This window comes from Telmatherina bonti, assembly GCF_933228915.1.
Source record: "Telmatherina bonti genome assembly, chromosome: 11".
NCBI lineage: Eukaryota > Metazoa > Chordata > Actinopteri > Atheriniformes > Telmatherinidae > Telmatherina > Telmatherina bonti.
In genome coordinates this window covers 30,536,064-30,557,632 of record NC_136629.1, presented here as the reverse complement: position 1 = coordinate 30,557,632, position 21,569 = coordinate 30,536,064, and the positions used below count along the sequence as shown (strand labels likewise).

The 21,569-nt window shown below is 37.1% G+C and overlaps 1 protein-coding gene across 1 annotated transcript; it reads right to left on the bottom strand.

Moving 5' to 3' along the window:
* Positions 1 to 8,215: 8,215 nt before the first annotated feature.
* ubac2 (UBA domain containing 2) lies at positions 8,216 to 18,379 on the bottom strand. The gene is made up of 10 exons (XM_079249254.1): positions 18,249 to 18,379; positions 17,762 to 17,886; positions 16,713 to 16,832; positions 15,925 to 16,031; positions 15,356 to 15,479; positions 15,185 to 15,232; positions 14,717 to 14,825; positions 12,003 to 12,145; positions 11,709 to 11,852; positions 8,216 to 9,760 (listed from the first exon to the last, which is right to left on the bottom strand). The coding sequence occupies exons 1-10, from the start codon at positions 18,277 to 18,279 to the stop codon at positions 9,653 to 9,655; spliced, it is 1,059 nt and encodes a 352-aa protein (XP_079105380.1). The 5' UTR covers positions 18,280 to 18,379; the 3' UTR covers positions 8,216 to 9,652.
* Between the last annotated feature and the right edge of the window lie 3,190 nt (positions 18,380 to 21,569).

Sequence of the window (21,569 nt, the reverse complement as noted above, 5' to 3'; positions counted from 1 at the left end):
AAGTTTCTTGATGATTTAACCTTAACACATGTAATGTGACTATTTTTAATTTTAAGATATCTGAGCAACATAAGAACAGCTGACTGGAAAAATAGCTGCTGTACTCAGTGGCTGCAATACCTTGAAAAGGATGATTAATTCATGAATTGCAAGCACAGGATTGCCAATAAGCACCACTTAGAGTGACTAACAGAGCACAAAAACAGGTAGAGTAAGAAAATCAAGTAGACTGAAAGCACAGGAGTGTCAAAAGAAGACTAGTCTGCTAAAAAAAAACAAAAAAAAAACTCTCTTATGGCTGTTGAGTCAAGGAAACATCACCCTGCTGTGTCAACGGTGCAAAAAGACAACCAGAATCAGCTCAAAACCTCCATGATGAATGTGCTAACAGCTGGACACTTCCACAGTCAGGACAATGTCGGAAGCATTCAGTAAAGTTGGTTTTAGAGCGGATGTAATGGATCTGCTGCAGCATTTATGTATGTGTCCGAGTTTAAACAGAGAAAACTTTCATCAGCTTAACACCTTCACCTTAACTAGAGGTCTCAAAGGGTACCCTGTCTTCATTACATTTATAGACACAAGTGTGCATACAGATGCATAAAAATAACCTCCCTCCCAACTCATGAAGTATGCGTTCATGCCATACCTTGTGTGTGTACAATTACAGAGGAAGTCAACCTTATTAAAGGTCAGAGGACATAGAGAGATTCCTGAAAGTGTATTAAGTGCTATTCGGGGGTAAGGAAAGAACGAGGTATGGTTTATAGAAGAGGAAGAGAGCAGCAGGGATCATCTGAATTCCTGTCAACAATCTGCACATGAAGGTTTTACTGTGAGTGTCTGTGGTGTATCACACTTTCATCTGTGCAGGCCAACAGGAAACAGGGTGTATGGGAAGGAGGCTTAAAGAGAGACAGTATAAAAGGCATAAAAAAGATCATAATTCCTAAATGACACTTCTTTGGACTGCAGACAAATTTTCTCAGATGAACTCCAAAACCAGTCCGTTTTTTTCTTTAATGACCTTTTAAATCTCTTTTGGTGCTATTATTAGTTCCTGTACTTATTTAGGAGTACCCTAAAATGCATAGGTGACCAATATAAGTGACAGTTTATAGTATCAGTGGATAGAGATGATAAGGAATTGGAGCAGATGAAGAAGTTTTCAAGAAAAGCTGTGGTTGCAAATGTTTTCCAATGGAGCATCCTGTGGAATTGTGATTTTCTAGGGCACCTTCACATCAGCCTTTTTTATTCAGATCCTAGTCCGTTTGCTCGGAAAGTCTGCTTCGTTTCTTGGGAAAACGTGAAAGCACCAAACGAATTCTGATTTGGATCAAAGAAACAGACTTGGTCCACGTACAAACGCAGGTCTTGGTGCTTTCCAATTGGACCAAATACAGGAAATGGACAACAGGAAAATGTCACTTCCTGCATTTAACATAGCATTTCATTATGGGTAAATACACAGCGATCACATTTAGAGTCCTCTGCCTCATCTGGTGTTCATACTGCGCCCATTGTTGCAGTGTATTTCTGCAGTATACTTGCATAAGACAAAAAAAAAAAAACAGTGATAGTTTCATGTTCATGTTTAACTAGCAAGTGGTGGAAACTGAGTTTTCTTCTTCACGCTGATCTTGTCCTCTCTTTTCCTAGATAGGCTACTTGTGCAGCGCCACCTTTGGTGAGAAAGGGGAAATATTATCCTAATGGTTTGGCTCGTTTGACCAAAGTGCAACGTGAATGTGATCTCGGTCCACATGGAGTCTTTAGCCCCTACAACTGAGCCAAGTCCCCAATCGAACTAGTCTAGCGGACTATCCTGATGTGAATGCACCAATGATTGTTGAGGTTGAGGTAGGTCCACGTGCAGACTGACAGAGACGCATCAACAATTTGGATGTCCGATATTATCAGCCCACCAATATTATCAGCCAACATTGGTATTAAAATGCAGTATTGGAAATTATCAGTATCAGTTTGTACTTTTTTTTTCAATGACATAACTTTTACACATGTACAGATCAAATTATTCAGCTTCAACTCCTTTAACTGAAAATGACAAAATACGAGAGATATCATGTATAGTTTTCCAGATAATCTTGTTTGTTTGACACGACTTGCTCAAAAATATAGGTTTTTTTTATGATTTTTATGTTGGAAATTCAGAGTTAGACTAAATCTGTGGAAGAATGAAATACCGAACACTCCTAAGCAACACACAAATAAAGAAAAAGTAAAGTTACTCAGCCATAAACTGTCATCACAGCTGAGAGTTGAAAAAATCAGGTTGTGAAAAAAACATTGTACAAAAAATCCTAAAATGAACTTAGCCAAGCCTTAATGATTAAAGAACATTAAACTTGTTTTCATACCAAGACCAAGCACAGACTAAGCAAACATACCACAAGTCCAGGAGTTAACAATGGAAGCAAAATGACAGACCACTGAAAGTCCTGAAGGCAGGTAAAATGGTTTATTTCCCCTGTCCGTGCCCCACCTCTCCCCCAATGGCCACTGGGATAGTCTTCAGCCCTTGCAGCCCTGAATTAGACAATAGCAGATAGAAGACACATGGAGACTTAAAGAAAACAACATTGGCCTTTTTCTTTTGCCTTAGGGCTTAAGAAGCAGTTTCCTACAAGTGGAGCACAGTGCAGTTATAAACATATATCAGTGCACTTGCAAGGAAACAGTATCCTGTGTGAAAGACACAACATGCAACAATTGTTAGAATGAGTCAAGATAACAAATGTCATTATGTGAAAGCAAACAAGCTTGAATTTTTACTACAATTCTCAGTCAGTGCAAGCTATTTGTCATTCTTGTGCTCTGTATTTGTGGACTCACAAGTGAGAAAGACAAAGAGACAGTGTTGTTCTAAATAAGATGTACATTTGTCTTTTTTTCCGTGTAAAACATGCAAAGTCATAGTGAGAGAAACAATGATCTGTTTCTGGTATTTTTGCCAAGCTCTGAAACGGCAGGAGAAATGCTGGGGCGTGTTTTTACAGAAAGGCAATCCCTAAAGGCAGTTCCCTGTGCCGCTAATGTTTTTTAAAGCATACAGGAGGCATACAAATGATCGTGCAGAAACATGATGAGAGCAGGCGGCAGGCTGTAATACAGGGTTTCCATGGCGACCACACAAAACGGCATGCACTCACCATGGCAACAGAATGGGTGAGAGAATGTAGCGACCACAGCGCTGGAGCTGGAGATGGCCTCTGGATGTTTGAAGTGATACATGCACCACCAGCATCAATCTATCAGCAAATAATCCAGTAAAAATAAAAACAAACATAACTAAAAATAGGAAATACTTCTCTGATTTATGAGAGGTACACATGATAAAGTTGCCAGATTCTGTTTGATTTTAAACTATTTCAAACTTATTCATTCATTCATTGTCTATAACGCTTAATTTAATTCAAGGTCACGGAGGGGTGGAGCCTATCTCATCAGGCGAGAGGCAGGATACACCCTGGAAAGGTCGTCAGTCCATCACAGAGCCAACACAGAGAGAAAAACAACCATTCAAGCTCACATTCACTCCTAGGAAGAATTCAGAGAGACCACTTAGCCTAACATGCAAGTGTTTGGATGGTTTATTTTAAACTCAAGGCTGTATATTACAAAATTAATATTTACATGCAACACCAGCATCAATCTATCAGCAAATAATCCAGTTTAAAAAAAAAAAAAAACTAAAAATAGGAAACTTCTCTGATTTATTAGAGGTACACATTGTAAAGTTGCAAGATTCTGTTTGATTTTAAACTATTTTAAACTTATTCATACATTCATTTTCTATAACGATTAATTTAATTCAAGGTCACAGAGGGGTGGAGCAACCATTCATTGAGAATGAGAAAAACAACCATTCAAGCTCACATTCACTCCTAGGAAGAATTTTTAACATGCAAGTGTTTGGACAGGCTGTACATTACAAAATGAATATATCTACAGTGGATCAAGTGTATAATGTCAAACAGTTCAGACTGACATTTTAGCATCCTTCAGGGCAAGTCTTGTTTGGTTGGTCTCACACAACTTTCTACTCATTTTAGGCAACGTTTATTATCTTTTTAGAGAAACTATCTATTGTCTCATGTTTTTAAAAGCGAAATATTCTGTCATTTTACTTTGTAATAGAACAGCAAGCAACTATTTCTTATGTAAAGATATATCAGTGTTCCTACCAGAGAGCACAGTCAGACTCTTCTGTATGTATTTTAATCATGACTTTTGGGTTGAGGCAGCTGGTCCAGGGAGGCATGCATGTTTGTGCATGTGAGTCAGTGCTGTGTAGCCAGAACAGACAAAATTCCAAATTTTCTTCTACTGACTAAACTCCTCGCTCTCCATTCAAGAGTGGCCTGCAAAGACAGGATAAGACAGAACCCTGTTCTTCTATTTCTGAGATTGTAAGCTGTTCAAGCTACTTAAAAAGCTTTAAGTTGGGTTCAAGTTTTGGTTTGTTTTAAACTAAAATCCAGTTTCACACACAAAAAGTTTTGCTTCTTGTATAGTATATTTGACCTGTATATCATAACAGATACTGAGTGAATATTACCCACCGGTTTTTAAAACCTGTTTTGTTTTTTTGTTTGTATGTTTTGTTTTTTAGGTCTAACAAAAGGAGTCTCAAGCCTAATCCTACATAGGAATTAATAAGAAAAGTCTATGACTACTTTATAAAAAGATGTGTTGAAGGCATTAATAACTTAGAATAGCTAAATGCATCTTTTTTTAATTTATAATTTTATAATTTTATAATATTTTATTATTTTTACAATTTTTTGCAAAAATGGTTGTGGCAACCTTTTCACACAGAGATCAGGTTTTAAAAAAGTAAGTGGAATAACCATTGAAGTTGGATCTTTAAAAAAAAAAAAAAAAAATCTTATCAAACTTTATTTATAGAGCACCCCCACCTCCTTTTTTCCCCCCCATCAAATCTACTTGACCATAAATTTATCATTGTAACATATGCATAAACATAGTTGTATAGACACATGTAAACATTAACAAACCTGCACACACACCCATGTACATATAAAACAAAAGTCTCGAAAAAATTACGTTTTGTTTATTCTTATTAGTGTTTCACTGAATCATTTGCACACACACCAGGAGCTATGTTCCCCCAAAATTAAGAGCTGAATCTGTTTCCACTTGGCTCCAGTATAGCACACCTTTGTGTCTTTACAGCAGCAGTATATCATGTTATAGTGCAGTAGGCCTTGGTTAATAGAGTCACAGCCGACTAACCTGAAATGACAAATAACGCAACACAACTGCTGATGCTTCAAGGCTTCAGTTGGCTGTACTGTAAATGATAATGGTCTTCCTGTGGGACAAGGAGAAACCTCAGAACATCATACATCACATTTCTCATGAACCCCGTTAACATTGCAACATGTTGACAAAGCTATCCTCACTGAAGCGTTCATACAAACACGTTTGCTAATGTGGATACGCTTTACCATGTTTCATCCTCTTTAAAAATGAATTGCAAAACTCTCCCACCAATCGCTCCAAAAATCTAAATCATGCCACCAAACAGAAGATGATTAATGCTGCACATTAAGTGAATATTTCATACAGGAATATTCCTGAAGAGGATGGTTGCCAGTAAAGTTTTGGGTTTGTTTTTTTTTGGTTTTTTTTTCATTTCTTCTAATCGCTGTCTTTAATTAAAAACTGAAACAGTGACAGAGATATTGATCACTCTGGTTTAGGCTTTTCAATTCAGCAGCCAATAGAAGTTGCCACGCGTGACTGGTTTCAGCGTCAGCTGAGGTTGGATGAAAAGGTGCTGCTGTGAACTCAGGAAGCCTTTTGATAATAATGATTCAGATGAGCTCTCCAAGGCTGCTCAAAGAGCAATTTGTGATTTTTGTTTCTATGGAATAGCTGGTAATTTTAGGAACTCTTTGGTTTGAAGATGTGCATAAATCGTCTGCGCCGATATTCAGCCTGCCTGGAGCGAGACTGTCTGCCGGAGCTGTCTGCTTCATAATAGGAGCTGGTGGGTGTGGCAGAGGATTATCTTGAAAAAATAACACCATTAACTCAACTCAATGCTTCCATCTAGTGACCAAGAGGAGTCTTGTATAAAATAGTGGATGTTTTTTTCAGCAGTTATGTCACAACTTAAAAGGCATTTCACAAATCTGTGCCAATATCTCATTGGGGGAAATGGTGATGTGAAAAATACTTCTCAATGGAATTATGTAGGTCCTTTAGTCAAACCACATTTCTCCGTAAATGTGTGGACCCCATTTTTTTAATTTCTTTCACTGCTTTTTAAATAAATTCTTGACATAAAAATTTTAATTTTTCATTTTAGATTTTCAAATCAGTATCAAGCAGCATTTCAGTTTTAGATATTTGTTTTGTTTGTCTAGTTAATTCATTTAAAATAATAAAAACGAGGTGGTGAAAAGGTTAAACAGAATGAAAAATATGGAAATTTAAATGCTATTTTATGGTTTTTACCACACAATTAAGATTGTGACAACTAACATCTCAATTAAAAGGAAACAAATAAAAGAGGCCTGGAAGCACTGAATATTAATTCTGTACTATTGTCCTTCGATGCAAATAAATCAGTCGTGTGAAAGATCGCCACCGTGTGTTTACAAGTAGCAGTGCAGCACAGAAACCGTGGTAATTTGTTATGAAAGTGACATTTTAAAGTTACTTAACTAGAAAAATTTCCCCAAAAGCTGAGAACTCAGTAAAGCAAATTAATATTATACTAGATCAAATAGTTGACTTCATAAAAAGCATCACATTTATTCGTTGTCATTTTCATTGTTTGACTCAGACATCAACGTGTCACACTTCTGAGAACTATTTTGTTCAAATATCAGGGACCCAAATCATTATACTGAACACCTATCTTGAACCATTTTCAGAATTATTTTGTAGAAAACCAACAATTATTTTATGTTTACTGATATTGAGATATATTTACTCTTCAAGGTAGGTTTTGAAATAAGCCCACTGATTTTATTTTCTCATTAAAAAAATCATTTAATGTTATTTGCTTTTTCATTTTTCTTTGTCTGATTTTACCAATGTACAACTACCTGTCTTGCTGAATCACTAACTTTGAGCTGACATGCAAGTTATGGGCAAATGCTCTTTACAAATTAGCCCAACTGGATTGTTAATCCGCAATTAATCAGGAAATGAATGAGAAGCCATCCTGGCCTGCAAGTATCAAGTTTTCAAAAATAGTGACAGTAACATGTAAAAATGTAACAATTTCCTTTCTTTAAAGGTAGACAGAAGAAAAAGATTCTGCTTTGGCTAATTTTTTTTGTCCCAGAGCATTTTCCCATCAGTTTATGTCATCTCTACCAAGCCACAGTTGAGCAAGCCTCATAAATTTTCTTCCTGGAGAAAAAAATATTCTCCTTGCAGCCCAGTCACAAGTAAAACCCACTTATTAGCAGCCATTAGCTGCCCAGAAGTTTTTAAATATTACTGACCTTACACTTGGAGTCATCGTTGTTGTAGATCACTCCCGTGCTTTCTTACAGTAGACTATATGCTGTCAATGCAAAAAAGTATGACTCCAAACTGGGGAAGTCCCAGGATCACACAACAACATGACAACATTATTTCTGCAAAGACCAGCTGAGAAAGTTGAGCAGTTCAGGACGGTACCATTTTGCCTTCCCAACTTCCCAATTGAGGGATCTCAGTTTTTTTTAGGCAAAATAACAGAAAGTTCATATGGTTCACAAACCGTCAGGAAGCATTGTATTAAATACTGTTTTGGCATAAGCTGCAAATAAGAAGAATAAAATCATATAATTTGTTCTTCATCTGGATATTAAAATCTGATTGATACTAGAGAAAAAGAACATGATGTAATTAAGTACATTAAGCGTACATAATAAATTTACATAACATTAGATGAAGCACTCAAAATTGTCTATAGATTGAGTCCAACCAAAGTCACTTTCCAGTGTTTTGCTTTGCATTTGTTCAGTCTCAGGTTTTATATTAAATAAACAAACAAAACCTTAGTAATTAATATAAAACCTTAATATAAGTGCTTAATTTCGGATGCTACTCAAGATAAAATACAAAGGGTTACAGAGCACATTATGTAATACCATTTAAACACCAGCTCAGCACAAATAGTTCAGTCAAGATAGTGATTTATTCCACAGATCCAACACGATTCATTACAGTTTATGTGAAAGTTGTCCATGCAACAACTTCCTCATCACACCCATATATTATAGTATCACTTTCAAAAATACTTAAACACAAATGACTCATTTCTGTGGCCATATTTTATCAACAATATGCACAAAATATAAAACTAGCATCTGTTTTTGACATCAATACACAGTGGCGGCAATATTATTTCTCTTGCATGTTTGTTGATATACAGAGTAGTTACTATGCGGAGCATAGTTTCCATAAATTTCTCGTCATGATATTGCATAATAAATATCAACAGGCCTTTAAGACTTTGACAATTCAGACTGGAGTGCTGACAGCCCAAAATTCTGTTAAGACGGAATAAATATACCTTAACATAACTTCTTAACCGGGTACTCTGAATCTACACACATATTTCATCTGTACGTGTGTTCATGTCTGTAAATACGATGTCATCCGAGCCTGACATACCCCCATCTATCCGCCATCCTACCTGTCCTACTGTACTTAGTTAAAATGGGCCAAACCAGTCAGCTCCAAAGAAGTGTGGTTCACTGAGTTGCTGTCAGTCAGCCTAACTTCTCTTGCACTGAAAAACACTGCTGCTTCCATGAATCCCTGCCAACAAAGAACTGCGCAGTAAGAAAAACACAAAAAAAACCTGGTGAAGTAGGTTCTGTTGTTTATGTGTCAGATTCCGCCACCTACCAGTGCAAAATAAAACCTTCTGTTGTAGCAGGTGCTGCATAAACCCACTCATCGGGGGATGTCTATTGCTAAAAGTATTTTAGTTTATCCAATAAGAGAAAACACAGATATGGAGCAATGTTGTGTGATGCTAAACTCTTTTTGTGTAGATCTCAGTGTCTCTAATCATCACCAAAAACTTTGGTTACATTGCAGCAATCTTGGAGGTGGCGCAATGCGACATCAGGATGTCTACATGGTGGGTCTGAGAAACAGTAGATCTGTTTAAAATAAACCCGCAGCGCTGTATGTTTCCTCCACTGGACTAAAGAATGGTGTTTTTTTTAAGATGTGACAGGTGGACAGCTGAAAACGGTTTTATTTCTGCATCACATATATATTTCACAGAGCATCCCTTGAGTCAGAGCTTTAACTCATCTGCCTTGAGCAACGACGTCTGTTTCACACTATGACGGCCGTCAGAGCGCTGACGCAAATGTCTTTCACTTTGTGCTTCACACTTGTCTATTAACCAGCCTGCTTTCTGTCTCAGCTCAGGTTATGTTAGCTTAACACAGCCTTAGCAAGCAGTGACACTGCCGCCTTCAAATTATCTATACAAATTTCATTTGTCCCCTCTCCTATTCTCTGCAACATTCCCCGACTGTTAAACTGTTTTGCTCTTTACTCCTGTGCTTTGGCTGCTTGTTTAACTGCATGTTCACTCTGTTTTAGCCTCTGTTTCCCCCTCTCACTCAACTTCCCATCAGTGCTGCAGAAGGAAGTTGGTTGCCATATTAATGTCGTTATTTGAAGCTCTGAGGGCCTCTAGGGCGTCAATTCTGGAGAAGCCCATTTCCACTAACCGAGCAACCTGTGGGACAAAAACACAGTCACTTGACTGTAGCATCACATTTCTGGAGCGGTCTGCATAAAGTGTCACTCACATTTATTGGAAAATCTCATTTTCATGATATATTGAAAATATATCTTCTTTGCTAAATGAGTCAGAGCAATACACATATTGCAGCAACTGCGATAAATAGTCCATATGTGAATCATTTAAGGAAGGGTTCGGATGCTGTTCTTAACACTACTCTGCAATAATTAGGGGTGGGGAATCAAATTGAAAAAAAGTTGTTTTAAAAATCTAGATTTTTTTGCTTTACAATTTTTAAATCAATATTTTTGCTAAAAAGCTTTTTTTTTTTCTTTTTTTTTTTAATTCATTATAATTTTGTTTTTATTTTTGATCTTTTAACTTCTGTTCTTTCGCATTATATCAGTAGAATGATGGTCTGGCTTTTGTGTTGACTGGCAAACAAAGTTTTGTACAAGTCGCAATTTGAATCGAATTGGCCTGAATAATTTCTCCGTTTTTTTAGCACTTTTTGTTACATAAGCGTAATGGTTATGAACCAAAAATTTGTTTGAATTGAGAATCACCACCAAAAACCGAAAAATCGCAATCGAATTGAACCTTGAATTGTTTTCGTTAGATTCACATCCATAGCATTCATTATCTGAGCGCGCTGATGGCGAATCAACTGGACTCTTCCTGGATGTCTGCACAATGTAAATGCTAAAGGCTTGGCTTGGCTGCCACCTACAGTACAACCACAAGGTGGTTTAAACTAATCCAGCAGCCGATTTGTGTTGTGCCATGTTTCAGCAGCACCATACTATGAATACTGCGAGTTCTAATTACCCTCTATCTGCCGACCTGTGCATTTGTTTATCTGGACTGACTTTTTCAGTTAATAGTCCACAATTACTGATAAGGCTGTCTAATCTTATTTTTCATATCAGTGAGACATCTGTGCATTAATGTAAACCCTGTAAAACTGCTTTGAATAACTATTCATTCAAACTAAAATACGAAACACAAATCTTTCGGTTATTTATCAAAAGTTAGTAAAGAAAACAGTTTTGTATCTCTAGTCTTTAGGCTGAAGAACACAGCCTGAATGAGTACTCATACATATGAGTACAGTTGTGCTCATATGTATTCATATCCTTTCATTAAAGAAAAGGCTGAATTTACAACAGTCACTCAAATAGCTGGAGACTTAAAAAAGGAACAATAACTAAAGATTTGCAAAAATATCATTTAGTAATATAAGGCACTGTTTTTTAAATTTAATTGAGCTGAAGAAAGAAAGAAAAAAAACAAACAAATCGGTGCTGGACAAATTAGAGCACTTTTCTGTTGAACAGTGGGACAAAATACCTGTCAACAGGTGCAGAAGTCTGACTGAGAAACAGAAAACACCTGACTGGAGCGGAAACATTAAAGGATTGTTCAACAAAATATTAGTTTATGAGTGATGTAATATGTAATAAATTATCTTATTTGTTTGCTTTTTTTAAAAAAGAAATATTTTCTATTGAACCAGAATTAGAAAATAATGTAATGATTTTCATAAAATATTTATTTATTATTACTTTTTTCAGCTTATTTTACAGCCAGCTGTTTTTTCCTTTTTAATGAAAGGGTATGAATAAATATGAGCACAACTGTACATGATCCATTTGTATTACTGACTAAATTATTCTTATTAGGAAGAAAAAAAAAAGAGTTACTAAAACCTGGTGTTAATTAAAACAAAACTACTAATGTTATTATTACAAAAGCTATAAAATTCAACAGATGTCTATAAGAGTTTTGTGAGTGGTGCAGAGAAAACATCAAAACAACATCAACCTGTTTATTGCCAATCATATCGTCATTACAACTTTCAACTGTGTTATTGAATTTCATGTTCTTTCCTGGTATTGTGCAGCCCTACTGCAAGGAAAATGCACAAAAAAGAAACCCCTACCTGTTCCTCTGCAACAGGAGAGTTGTCCAGTAATGGCGGCTGAGTAGATGGGTGTGTTTGAGCCTGAGGGTGGGGTGGAACTGGGGGTCGATTTTGTCTGTGTCTAAGCGATGGAAACAACCTGGTCCACTGTAACAACCCAGCCTGCACACACACAGACATAATCAAGCTCCATGAACGTTTAAGGACTGCAGAGACAAGATCTGGGTAATAACCGGGATCTGCCGTTTGAAGACTATCAAGTTTGGACAATCTGCACACAATGATGTGCTTCAGATTTTTTTTAATTTGTACCTGTGGTTGTTGTCTGGCATTCCTCCTAGCCTCGTTGTATTGGGCCAAAAGTAGCTGCTGGTCCAGCATGTCCATTCTTTGCTGCCTCTGAATATCTAAAGTGGCGCCCATTCCCAGAGGCGTCTCGTTGTTTGGCTGGGAGCCTTGAAAACAACAAAAGTTAGCATATTAATAAGCAGAAAGACAAAAAACTTCTAGAGGAATGACTTCCAACATTAGCAGACAAATTATGCTGCATAAAAATGGGAGATTTCAAGTTATTTCTGTGTTGCTACAATTTTCTGTAAAGACATTTGTCTGTATACTGATTAAAGTACCAAGTGTGTATCATCTGCATACAGAAACACAACAGTTCCTTGACTGCATTACCTGTTACCGTGGATCATTTCAGTCATTTAAAGCTGGGGTAGGTAATCTTGGTCAGAGACATTGTTTTTAACTCTGGGTGAAGTGGTTCCTTGTCCTGATAGTAGTCTATACATTTTGTAATCATGAACAATAAGAAATATAGTTAGATTCCTCAGTTTACTGTAAATCTGTAAAAACTCTGACCAATCAAAACATTCGGGCTGAGTTGTTCATTTCTTATATTTCATAAGCTTCTTCTCCCGATTCCCCTACTCCCCCTCCCACAGAGCATACCTAATAGCCACACCCTGCATATAAATAGTGCGTTAGGATGAAAATACAAAGTACTGAAGAAGAATCTCGGCTTGGTTTATTTGCCTCCTCTCACTAAACAGCCGAGAATGGGAAAATTGTGGGTGGAAAAAGCCTTCTGCTGCGATGTTCAGGTCGGGTGGGGGGGTGGAGTGTGGGGCAGGCGGCCGGACGTGTCTCAAACAGATTATTAATTGGAGGGGGAAGAGCCAAGACAGGGTGCCACTTTCAAATCTTGCTATCTCTACCAACATTACCTACCCCAGATTTACGTAAGCATGTGAAGAGGCTATCTTAAAGAAAATAAGTTGACTTTCCCAGCTTAATGGCTTAAAACACAGGACATCAAGAAACAGGTGAGTAGTTGTTTAAGGCATAACATTAAAAGGTAAATAATCTTTTAAGTAGAGGCTTTGAACAACACAACTAATGTGTACATCAACATAAAAAGCAGCAAACCGATTTTATTCATAAATCTCTACTGTATGATTTTAGATTATTATGGGCCTGGAGGCATTTGCTCTTTTTCTGCCCAAATAAATCCTAAAGGAGTATACTTAAAAGTAGAAAAAGGCAAAAATATAAATGGAGAAACACAAACATTTCAGATCAGTGGGAGGGACTTTGTACATATAAAACTTTGCTGTCAGTATTTGGTTTGACCACTTCTTCTGCAACAATACTTTAGCTGAACATTTCCAGTGACCTTTGGTCATTCTGGTACACCAGCTTGGGCATATTTTTTTTTTTAATCCTGGCATGCAATGCTTTCCTTTTATCCAGACATAACCTCTTATTTGGAAGAATACATTTAATTTTTGCCTTCCGTCTACTGAACTTTATAACCAATAACTTCCTGGCTTGTCCACGTGAGCTTTAACAATATGCACACAGGTTAGTTTTGTTTTTTTGGAGAGCAGAGGATTCTATTTGAAACCCTGTCATGCACAACTGTTTTACAGTGTACTGTTGACGGTAGACTTCAGCTGCAACAAGGTTACTACAACTGCTTCTGTGACCTCATTATTAAATACCATACTGGGGTGATCTTTGTTAATGTGGACACATATACAAAAGTAGAAAATCCTTTTCACCTATCAACAATGGCTGTTTTTTGTGAGTATCTAAACTACACGTAAACCACATTATCAATGAAAAATGGAGTGCAATCTACAGGCCAGCAGAAACAAGCATGAAGGAGAAACCATTATCAGTATGTACGCTTTCAAAATGAATTATCCTGATAATTATCTGCTGGATTTACTTTATAAAATTACCTTAGCCAGCAGAAACGGTTGATAACCTCACTATGTGAAAAAGTGACCTTTAGGGTGCATTCACACAAGGATAGTCCATTAGAGTTGGTCTGATTGGCAATTCGGTTCAGTTAAGAAGGTGCTATATTCCTCCAGACTGAGATTACGGTCAAGCTTCAATACCCAAAGGAATCCGACCTTTTAAATAACATGTTCCACTCCACCAGAGGCAACACTTCCCAAAGAATTATTGGAGGGAACCATGACACAAACAACAAAGAGGAAAACCAGTTTGTCTATTTGTTGATACAGTACAACTTCAGTTTATAGTACATAACAGCTAAATATGGAGGGGCATCAGATCCGTGTGGTCTTGTGCTCATATTTCCATCAAAACTTTTCACAAATTCTTCCCTGTATGGCCACCAACCCCTTTCTCCTGTCCAGAGCTGCCTGTCGTCCCACACACATACTTTGTTTTACAATCGGCTTGAAGTGAACAGAGACCTGTGTTTGTATGTGGCCCATACCATTTCACTGATTCAAATCACTATTTATATTACCCCAAACTAAGCAGATTTTCTGAGAGAACAGACTAGGATTCAAGTAAAAAAGGCTGGTGTGGATGCATTTTTCACATGTCAAATGAGTCATTCTGTATAATAACATTGGTAAAAAGCCTAAAAGGATCAAATATCACTCTTCCCAGAGACAACCATGTCAGACTCTGCAACACTGGTCATATTGGAAAGGGTTTACACAAAATTTGTGTTAATAATTATTAGTAGCTGGGCTCACTTGAAAAAATTGGCTCCAGTGTATACCGTCCAATACAAGACAACCACACGGGAACAAACAGGATCTTCTGTAGCCAGAGAACATTGGAGTAGTACAGTCCACCTGAGATCTGAAAGGCACAATTTGGAAATTAGATGTGTATTTAGTATGGATTTTACAGGCCGTACTTGAAGAACATTCAATTTAGTCAAGAAATCTATTCTGTTCTGCAGGGATGTGAGGGTATGGCAACAAAATCTTGGAGCTTCTGCTAACATATACAGCAAAAGAAACAAGATGGTCAGGCAGCTGCAAGTTTATTTTCTTTGCACACATATTGTTCAATATCCTTTTGGAAATAAATGATGTGAAACGTGTTAACACCAACATGCATCCCAGTAGAGCAAACACTGGATCTGTGATTAATTTGAACGTTTTTACATTCAGGAACACGATATCACCAGCACAAAGATATTTTTGATAACTCACCAGTCCACTAAGTGCAAGGAGCCACGTGAAGGGGCTGGAAGTCAACAGCTTTAGGATGAGAGATTGGAGATAAGAAATGAAGTGACCAGCTGAAACTCTCAAAAGCTGAAGATCAGTAGGAGACAAGGCTAGACAAGCACACGTGTGCACGCCAGCAGAATTTGAGCTTACCTGCAAGCCTATTATGTAAACCAGAGATTTGTTGGTGATGTGGATATGGCCTAGTACCTGGGTGACTGGCATCCTCGGGACTGACTGGTAGAAAGGCACAAACAGAGAAAAAACAGGAGCAAGCCTGTGGAACGAGAGATGGAAACATTAAGACTGGAAAATATGAACAAATCAGTCCTATAGATATATGAGGCAATTTGAGAAAGACAATTGAGCAATTGTGGCTAATTAACGCAGTATTTTTTTTTTTTTATCAAAAAAGACTGATAAGTGATAACTCATTAAAGTCTGTCAAGACATTTTAATTCCTTCCTTTGGTGGAGGTGGACGCAGGAAGGGAATTAAGAAATTACCAGCTGAACACAGCCCACGGCCTGCATGGATTTATTGGATTTATGTGGCTGAAAATAAAGATTTTCCACAAAACTGAAAGACTTTCTTTATTAAAAATAGATACATGACTAAATTAAATAGCTTAAATTCTTATTGCAGACCTTCAGTGGACATAAAAGTGACAAAAGAGAACTTTTCCCTCTCTGATATATGCGTAACAGCTACATGCTACTCACAGTCCTGCAGGCAGTTCTTCTACTTCATAATCAAACAGATGCTGGAAAGCCTGGGCCAACAGGAAGTCCATCAGCACAGAGAGACACCAAGTCCCCAATAGAAAGGACTAAAAGTAAAAAGAATAGCTAATGTGAGAATCAAATCAATACATATCTAGAAAATAAAGCTTATGTTAATTTTCAAATATTTCAATACAAATACAAAGTTGGTCTTGTGAGGAAGCTGGGTTCACTTCCATAAAAGGACAAATTGCCTCCTATTTAAAGCTCTGATTACTTCTGACCAATGATCATATAACAGCTGAATATTTTGGTTTCTGAATATGGGACTGAATAAAGAAGTAAGAACCTGCAAGCATTTTCATGAGAACACATGCAGTTTGAAACTCACCAATGCAAATATGCTTATGAAATTATAGACATACATTTTTCCTTTTCAATCCAAACTATCTTTTTATAATACAACTGCAGTACTGGTTGATGATGGATCTGCCTAGTTTTCCAATTTCAAATTAAATCTTAATTTAAAAATCCATTACTGATTAAAAAGTTCCAGGAATTAACCTTGTTAAAATAACTTTGTACTGCTATTTTTTCCAAGCCATATCCCTATTAGACTAGCGTGGCAAGGCAAGCATTTGATTTTTCTGTCATGGCCAAGAAAAATACTACAATCATCAAGATATTTTGCAATTGATTAAATTGGAAAAAAGAATCGCACTGGAATATTGTGTATCAAAAGTGAATCAGAATGAGTGACAATTCCCAGTCATCATTTCCAAACTTACAGCAAACTTTCTGGTGCCAAACCTCCTCTCGAAGATTCGAAAGTTGTATATTAGCAGGCTACTGCAGAAGGAGTCCTTCACATCTAGACAGACCAGCCTGCCAAACAACATCCTCCATACCTACAATACATAAGCAGAGTTAAATACACACACATAGTTCTTTGTGTTTTACATGTGAACACAAAAACATCATATTCTTCGATAAGTAATTCTCTGTCAATCTTCAAAGGAAGCCATAATTCAAATGCTTTGCACTATCTGACATGTCAAACTCACCCCTTTTTATGTCAAACCATTTTCAAAATCTCCAAAATCATTGGAGCTACATTTTCAGGGAGAACTCAACTTCCTCTTGAGGTATTTATCAGAAAGAGATTGCTCAAATGTCATCACATGACAAAACAGTTAGCTATATAAGTGTGAAATATATTTCTTTATCATTGGTCCCACCATTTGCTTCTACAGATCGCTGACATTTGCTCACAGCTAAGACTGGAAATGGAGTCTGTGTGTTTGGTCTGGTGAAATTCATCAACTGATGTTTCCCAACAACTGTAACTAAATATCCCATTATCTGACTGGAAATACAAAAAAATCTAGTATTTGATAATGTCACACCCTGTATTTTCAAGCCAGAGGTCTCCAAACTGGGAGGCAAACATCAAGAGAGCCACCAAAATATGAACCCACTTTGACAACTTTGTGATGGCTCCGCATCTCTTGTGAAGGGTCCTTGCTGCTTCACAAGTATCATTTTAACTATGGTGTGCTGATTTTCCTGCCATTGTGAAACTGACGATTACAGAGATAATTTATGATTCAACTGTTTGCTTTCATCTTTATGACTTGGTTTTATCTTGTAAAGCACCTTGTGTTGCCCGTGGCATGAAAAGTGCTCAAGAAATAAAGTTTGATTTGATGATTTGATCAACCAACTGATGGTTAAGACTGATGCATTTGAAAGCTCAGTTATCTTTCCATTTGGATTTGAACCAATGTGAATCAGTCAACTCTCCTGATAACATACAAAACAACTTCTGGAGACGTACCTGGTGCTGCTGTCTGACAGCCTGTAGGTTGTATGTGAACATTTCTTGGTACTGTGGCAGCAGTGTCAGCATCACAGTCAGCCCATTGAGAATCAAAAGAAGGCTTTTAGACAGAGGAGCCTTGTCTGTGAAACACAAACACACAACAGAGTTTACGATGAATGCCGCCTTCATATTCAGCAGGTTCTGTATGTATCTTAAGTTGCTTCAACGGACAAATTACATCGAGAATGTAAATTTAACCGGTGTTGACAAAAGGATTTAACCATTTTAGTCGCCCTGTTTAATTTATTAGACCTTAGTTGAACTGACAAACTAATTACACAAGTTTAACTTGTTCTGACACATAACAAAACGCAGCTTAAACTGATAGCAGAGCTCCGGGTAAATGAATGACAGTAACTTGCGAACATCAGCCAGCTAAGCTAAGTGTTAGCGTTGAAAGAAGAGGTGGCGAGTGGACTATCAGCCCCGGTGGGAAACTTACAGAGGCCCCGGGAACCGGTGGTGGTAAACATGTTACTGCCTGTTGGCCCAAAAACGAAAGCAAACTAACACTAAAACACCGAAATAAAGTTGGATAGAGGATCCATGCTGTCACCACAGGAAGGAAACAGGAGGAAGGACTTTTCTACGGAAGACCATGAAGATCAAAAGAAGCGTTTTGTCGAAGTTAGGAGACAACACGCCTGTAGGGGGCAGTGTCGTCCTGCGTTCAGAATTTCACCGAGAGCATCTTTCCCCCTGCCTGCTTAAAATCTTACACATTAATCAGACAGCAAATATAAAAAAGTTAATCATAGACAACATATATACATGGATTTAACCTTCAATAGCATCCTTATATTTTCTTCTTCTTTTTCTTACTCTTAATAATAATAATAATAATAATAATAATAATAATAATAATAATAATGAATCCCAAATATTTTATGTTTGATTGAATATTTAAAATGTATTCATATGCACAATAACAATAAAACAACATAAAAATAAATATTTTAGTTTTCTAAATAGACAAAATTTAATTTGATTTTTAAAAAAGGGCAACAAAAAGAAATTTGTGACTTATTTAGAAGTAAAATCTGAATTCATATAAGAAATGGAAAAACTAATTTTGTTGAGCACACTCTGCCAAATTCTTTATGGTATTTCTATATACCACAATGCAGGGCATTCATTCAGCAGTAATAACGATGTAATGCCCATCTGTAAACTTTTTTCTCTCCGGGTCTGCACCTTCAGGTTGATCCTCATTGATCTAATAACTGTAGCTTCCTCCAGTTCAGGGTTCATTATTCCTCTGATGAGGGGTCGTCCAACTGACAATACCACCCTGCTATTATGTTGTGAACCTCACATATCATTTCGGTGCACAGATAAACACAGACATTATTGTGATTTATGTCCAGACGTATCATCAATGACCATCTGCATAAAGTGTGATATTTAGCTCTGGTTGACCATGAACACAAGCGGTACAGCAATGTCGTTTGACATTTGATGTCTTGAAGTTATATGATTTGCTATCTCAGAGTGGATACAATGTTAATCATCCTTGGAGGTTTGAGAAAGATGTAACTATGCAAAGTACAAATGAATGACTTTTTCTTATGGTCCTGTGGCTTCATGTGCACAGTGTCATATCTAGTCAAAGTCCAGACTTCCTGAGCAGAGGTCCTGCTTTGTCTTATAGTCCAATACCTGTCGGTCTTGCTCACATCAAACAGTGCGCCTGGCTGTGCTTGTTTCTAAACCATTTGATCCAATGCCTATGCTTTGTCCAAGTACATTTGAAAAGATATGGTGAACAGCTGTCTAATAGTGTTGCGTTTCCCCATCATCCACAGATGCAGTTGTGTTAGTTCCCATTGGTTAGTTCCCACCCATTAGGTCTATTTGGCTGCCTGTGGTCAGATGTGACTGCAAAGCAGAGCTCAGTAACAGCTTGCTAATTGTGTTTCAGACCTTCTCTGTCACTGATGTGGGAGTGAGGTCTGAAAAGGTTGCTTTGCCCCTGTTCTCAATCAAAGATAATCAGATTAAACAGCACAGAGATGTGTGTATGCATGTGTTTGTGTGTGCTTACCAATAAAGAGACTCCAGATTTGGAGACAGCCATGACTCCTGCTGTTTGCTTTGTTCATTAAGAGGAGATGAGCAGATGGTTTGCTGGTCTGTTGTGCAGTGCACACATGCGGGCACACACACACATATATGCAAATACACATACACACGTGCATGCTCAGGCCTGTCACCTCAGCTTTATCCTCCATTTATCTTTTCCATTGCACATCTCTCGGCAGGACAATGCTACTCGGTGAATCATGAGGGATGTGTTAGTGTGTGTGTGTGTGTGTGTGTGTGCTGATGTGTGTGACAGACAAAAAGAGATACATGGAGGGGAGTGTGAAAGAGTAGAGCAGCGCTGAATGAAGTCACAAACCTTTTTAGTCAAGACAGCCTCTAAGGTGGTCATCTAAAAAGCTCATGACTCATTCACACATTCATTTCTGTGAATCATTGCTCTTCAGTTGTCAGCGGCTGTGTACTCAGGAAGAATTGCTTGTAACCGTGGTATTGTTTTAGTCTTGCTTCACTGCTTATCTGCCTGTGTCCAGGAAATGGCACCCTGCATGCGTATACAGTGGTGCATGAGGAAAACCTGGCTGAGCGATTTCTTTGGCACTAAAATAGGTTGGGAAGAAGGTCAAATGTACTGTATTATTCAGGACTTCAAAAAACTATATTTATTGAGAAAATACTCAGTATGTCTCTAAACAAGGAACACAGTTTTAGTTGAAAAATGTTTGCTGTAGATTTTAAATATATTTCTTTAGCATGTTTATATACAGAATTCTTGTCTAATTCTCACAAAAATGGCTAAATTTAATTAAAATTAGCATGCATTTAGAATGAGTTGAATTATTTTTTAATTTATTGTCAGTAATAACATTTTTGGAAAACAAAGATTATAAAGTAGGCCACAAATTTTTAAACAGCAGAAAAGTTTTTACTTTTTGAACAATCATTTGTATACTTCATGCTACATATTCACAAAAGTTTATTCTGTTAAGTCCCTCAGTATTTTCTATCATCAGGGGGGCAAAAAAGAAAAAAGAAAAAGTACATCCACAGTGTGTGTGTTGTCAACATTTTTCACTGATGGACAGCTTACACACGACCCTGCTCACCACCTTTCATGTCCATCTGTCAATACTTACGTGAATGTTTTTAGAGATGTAGCAAAAATCGATGCCACATCATTCTCCACACCTTCATATGCAGACATTGCAAGCACACAGACTTTCTTTTCCTCCACAATCAATCCAAATCACACTGGACATGTTCCAGTAAATATAAAGGTACTTTCATATATTTACATGTATTCACATGTTTTTAAAAATAAAAAAAAAAAGTCTAATAGAAATATGTTTTAAAAAAGATTGAAATAATAATTTGATTTGAAACTGCACATGTGAAATAAAGAAGCAAGCAATGACACAGTTTAATAAAAAGGATTTGTATTGTTTGTATTGTCAAACTGCACTAATGTGTAACATACACAATACAAGTCATTTACTGAATGTACAACATGCCATTATGGTTTTTTTTTTCTCATAATAATAATAAAAATGATGACTATATATATGTACACAACTCTGTTGCAAGTTATATTCATCACTTGTGTCCAAATAAACAGCACTGACAAAAACATCTATGGACATCTTCATCTAAGATCTAAAAACCTTGATTGAAAGAAACACAGTCAAACACAACATCAGAATAAAGTATTCTTCCCACTACA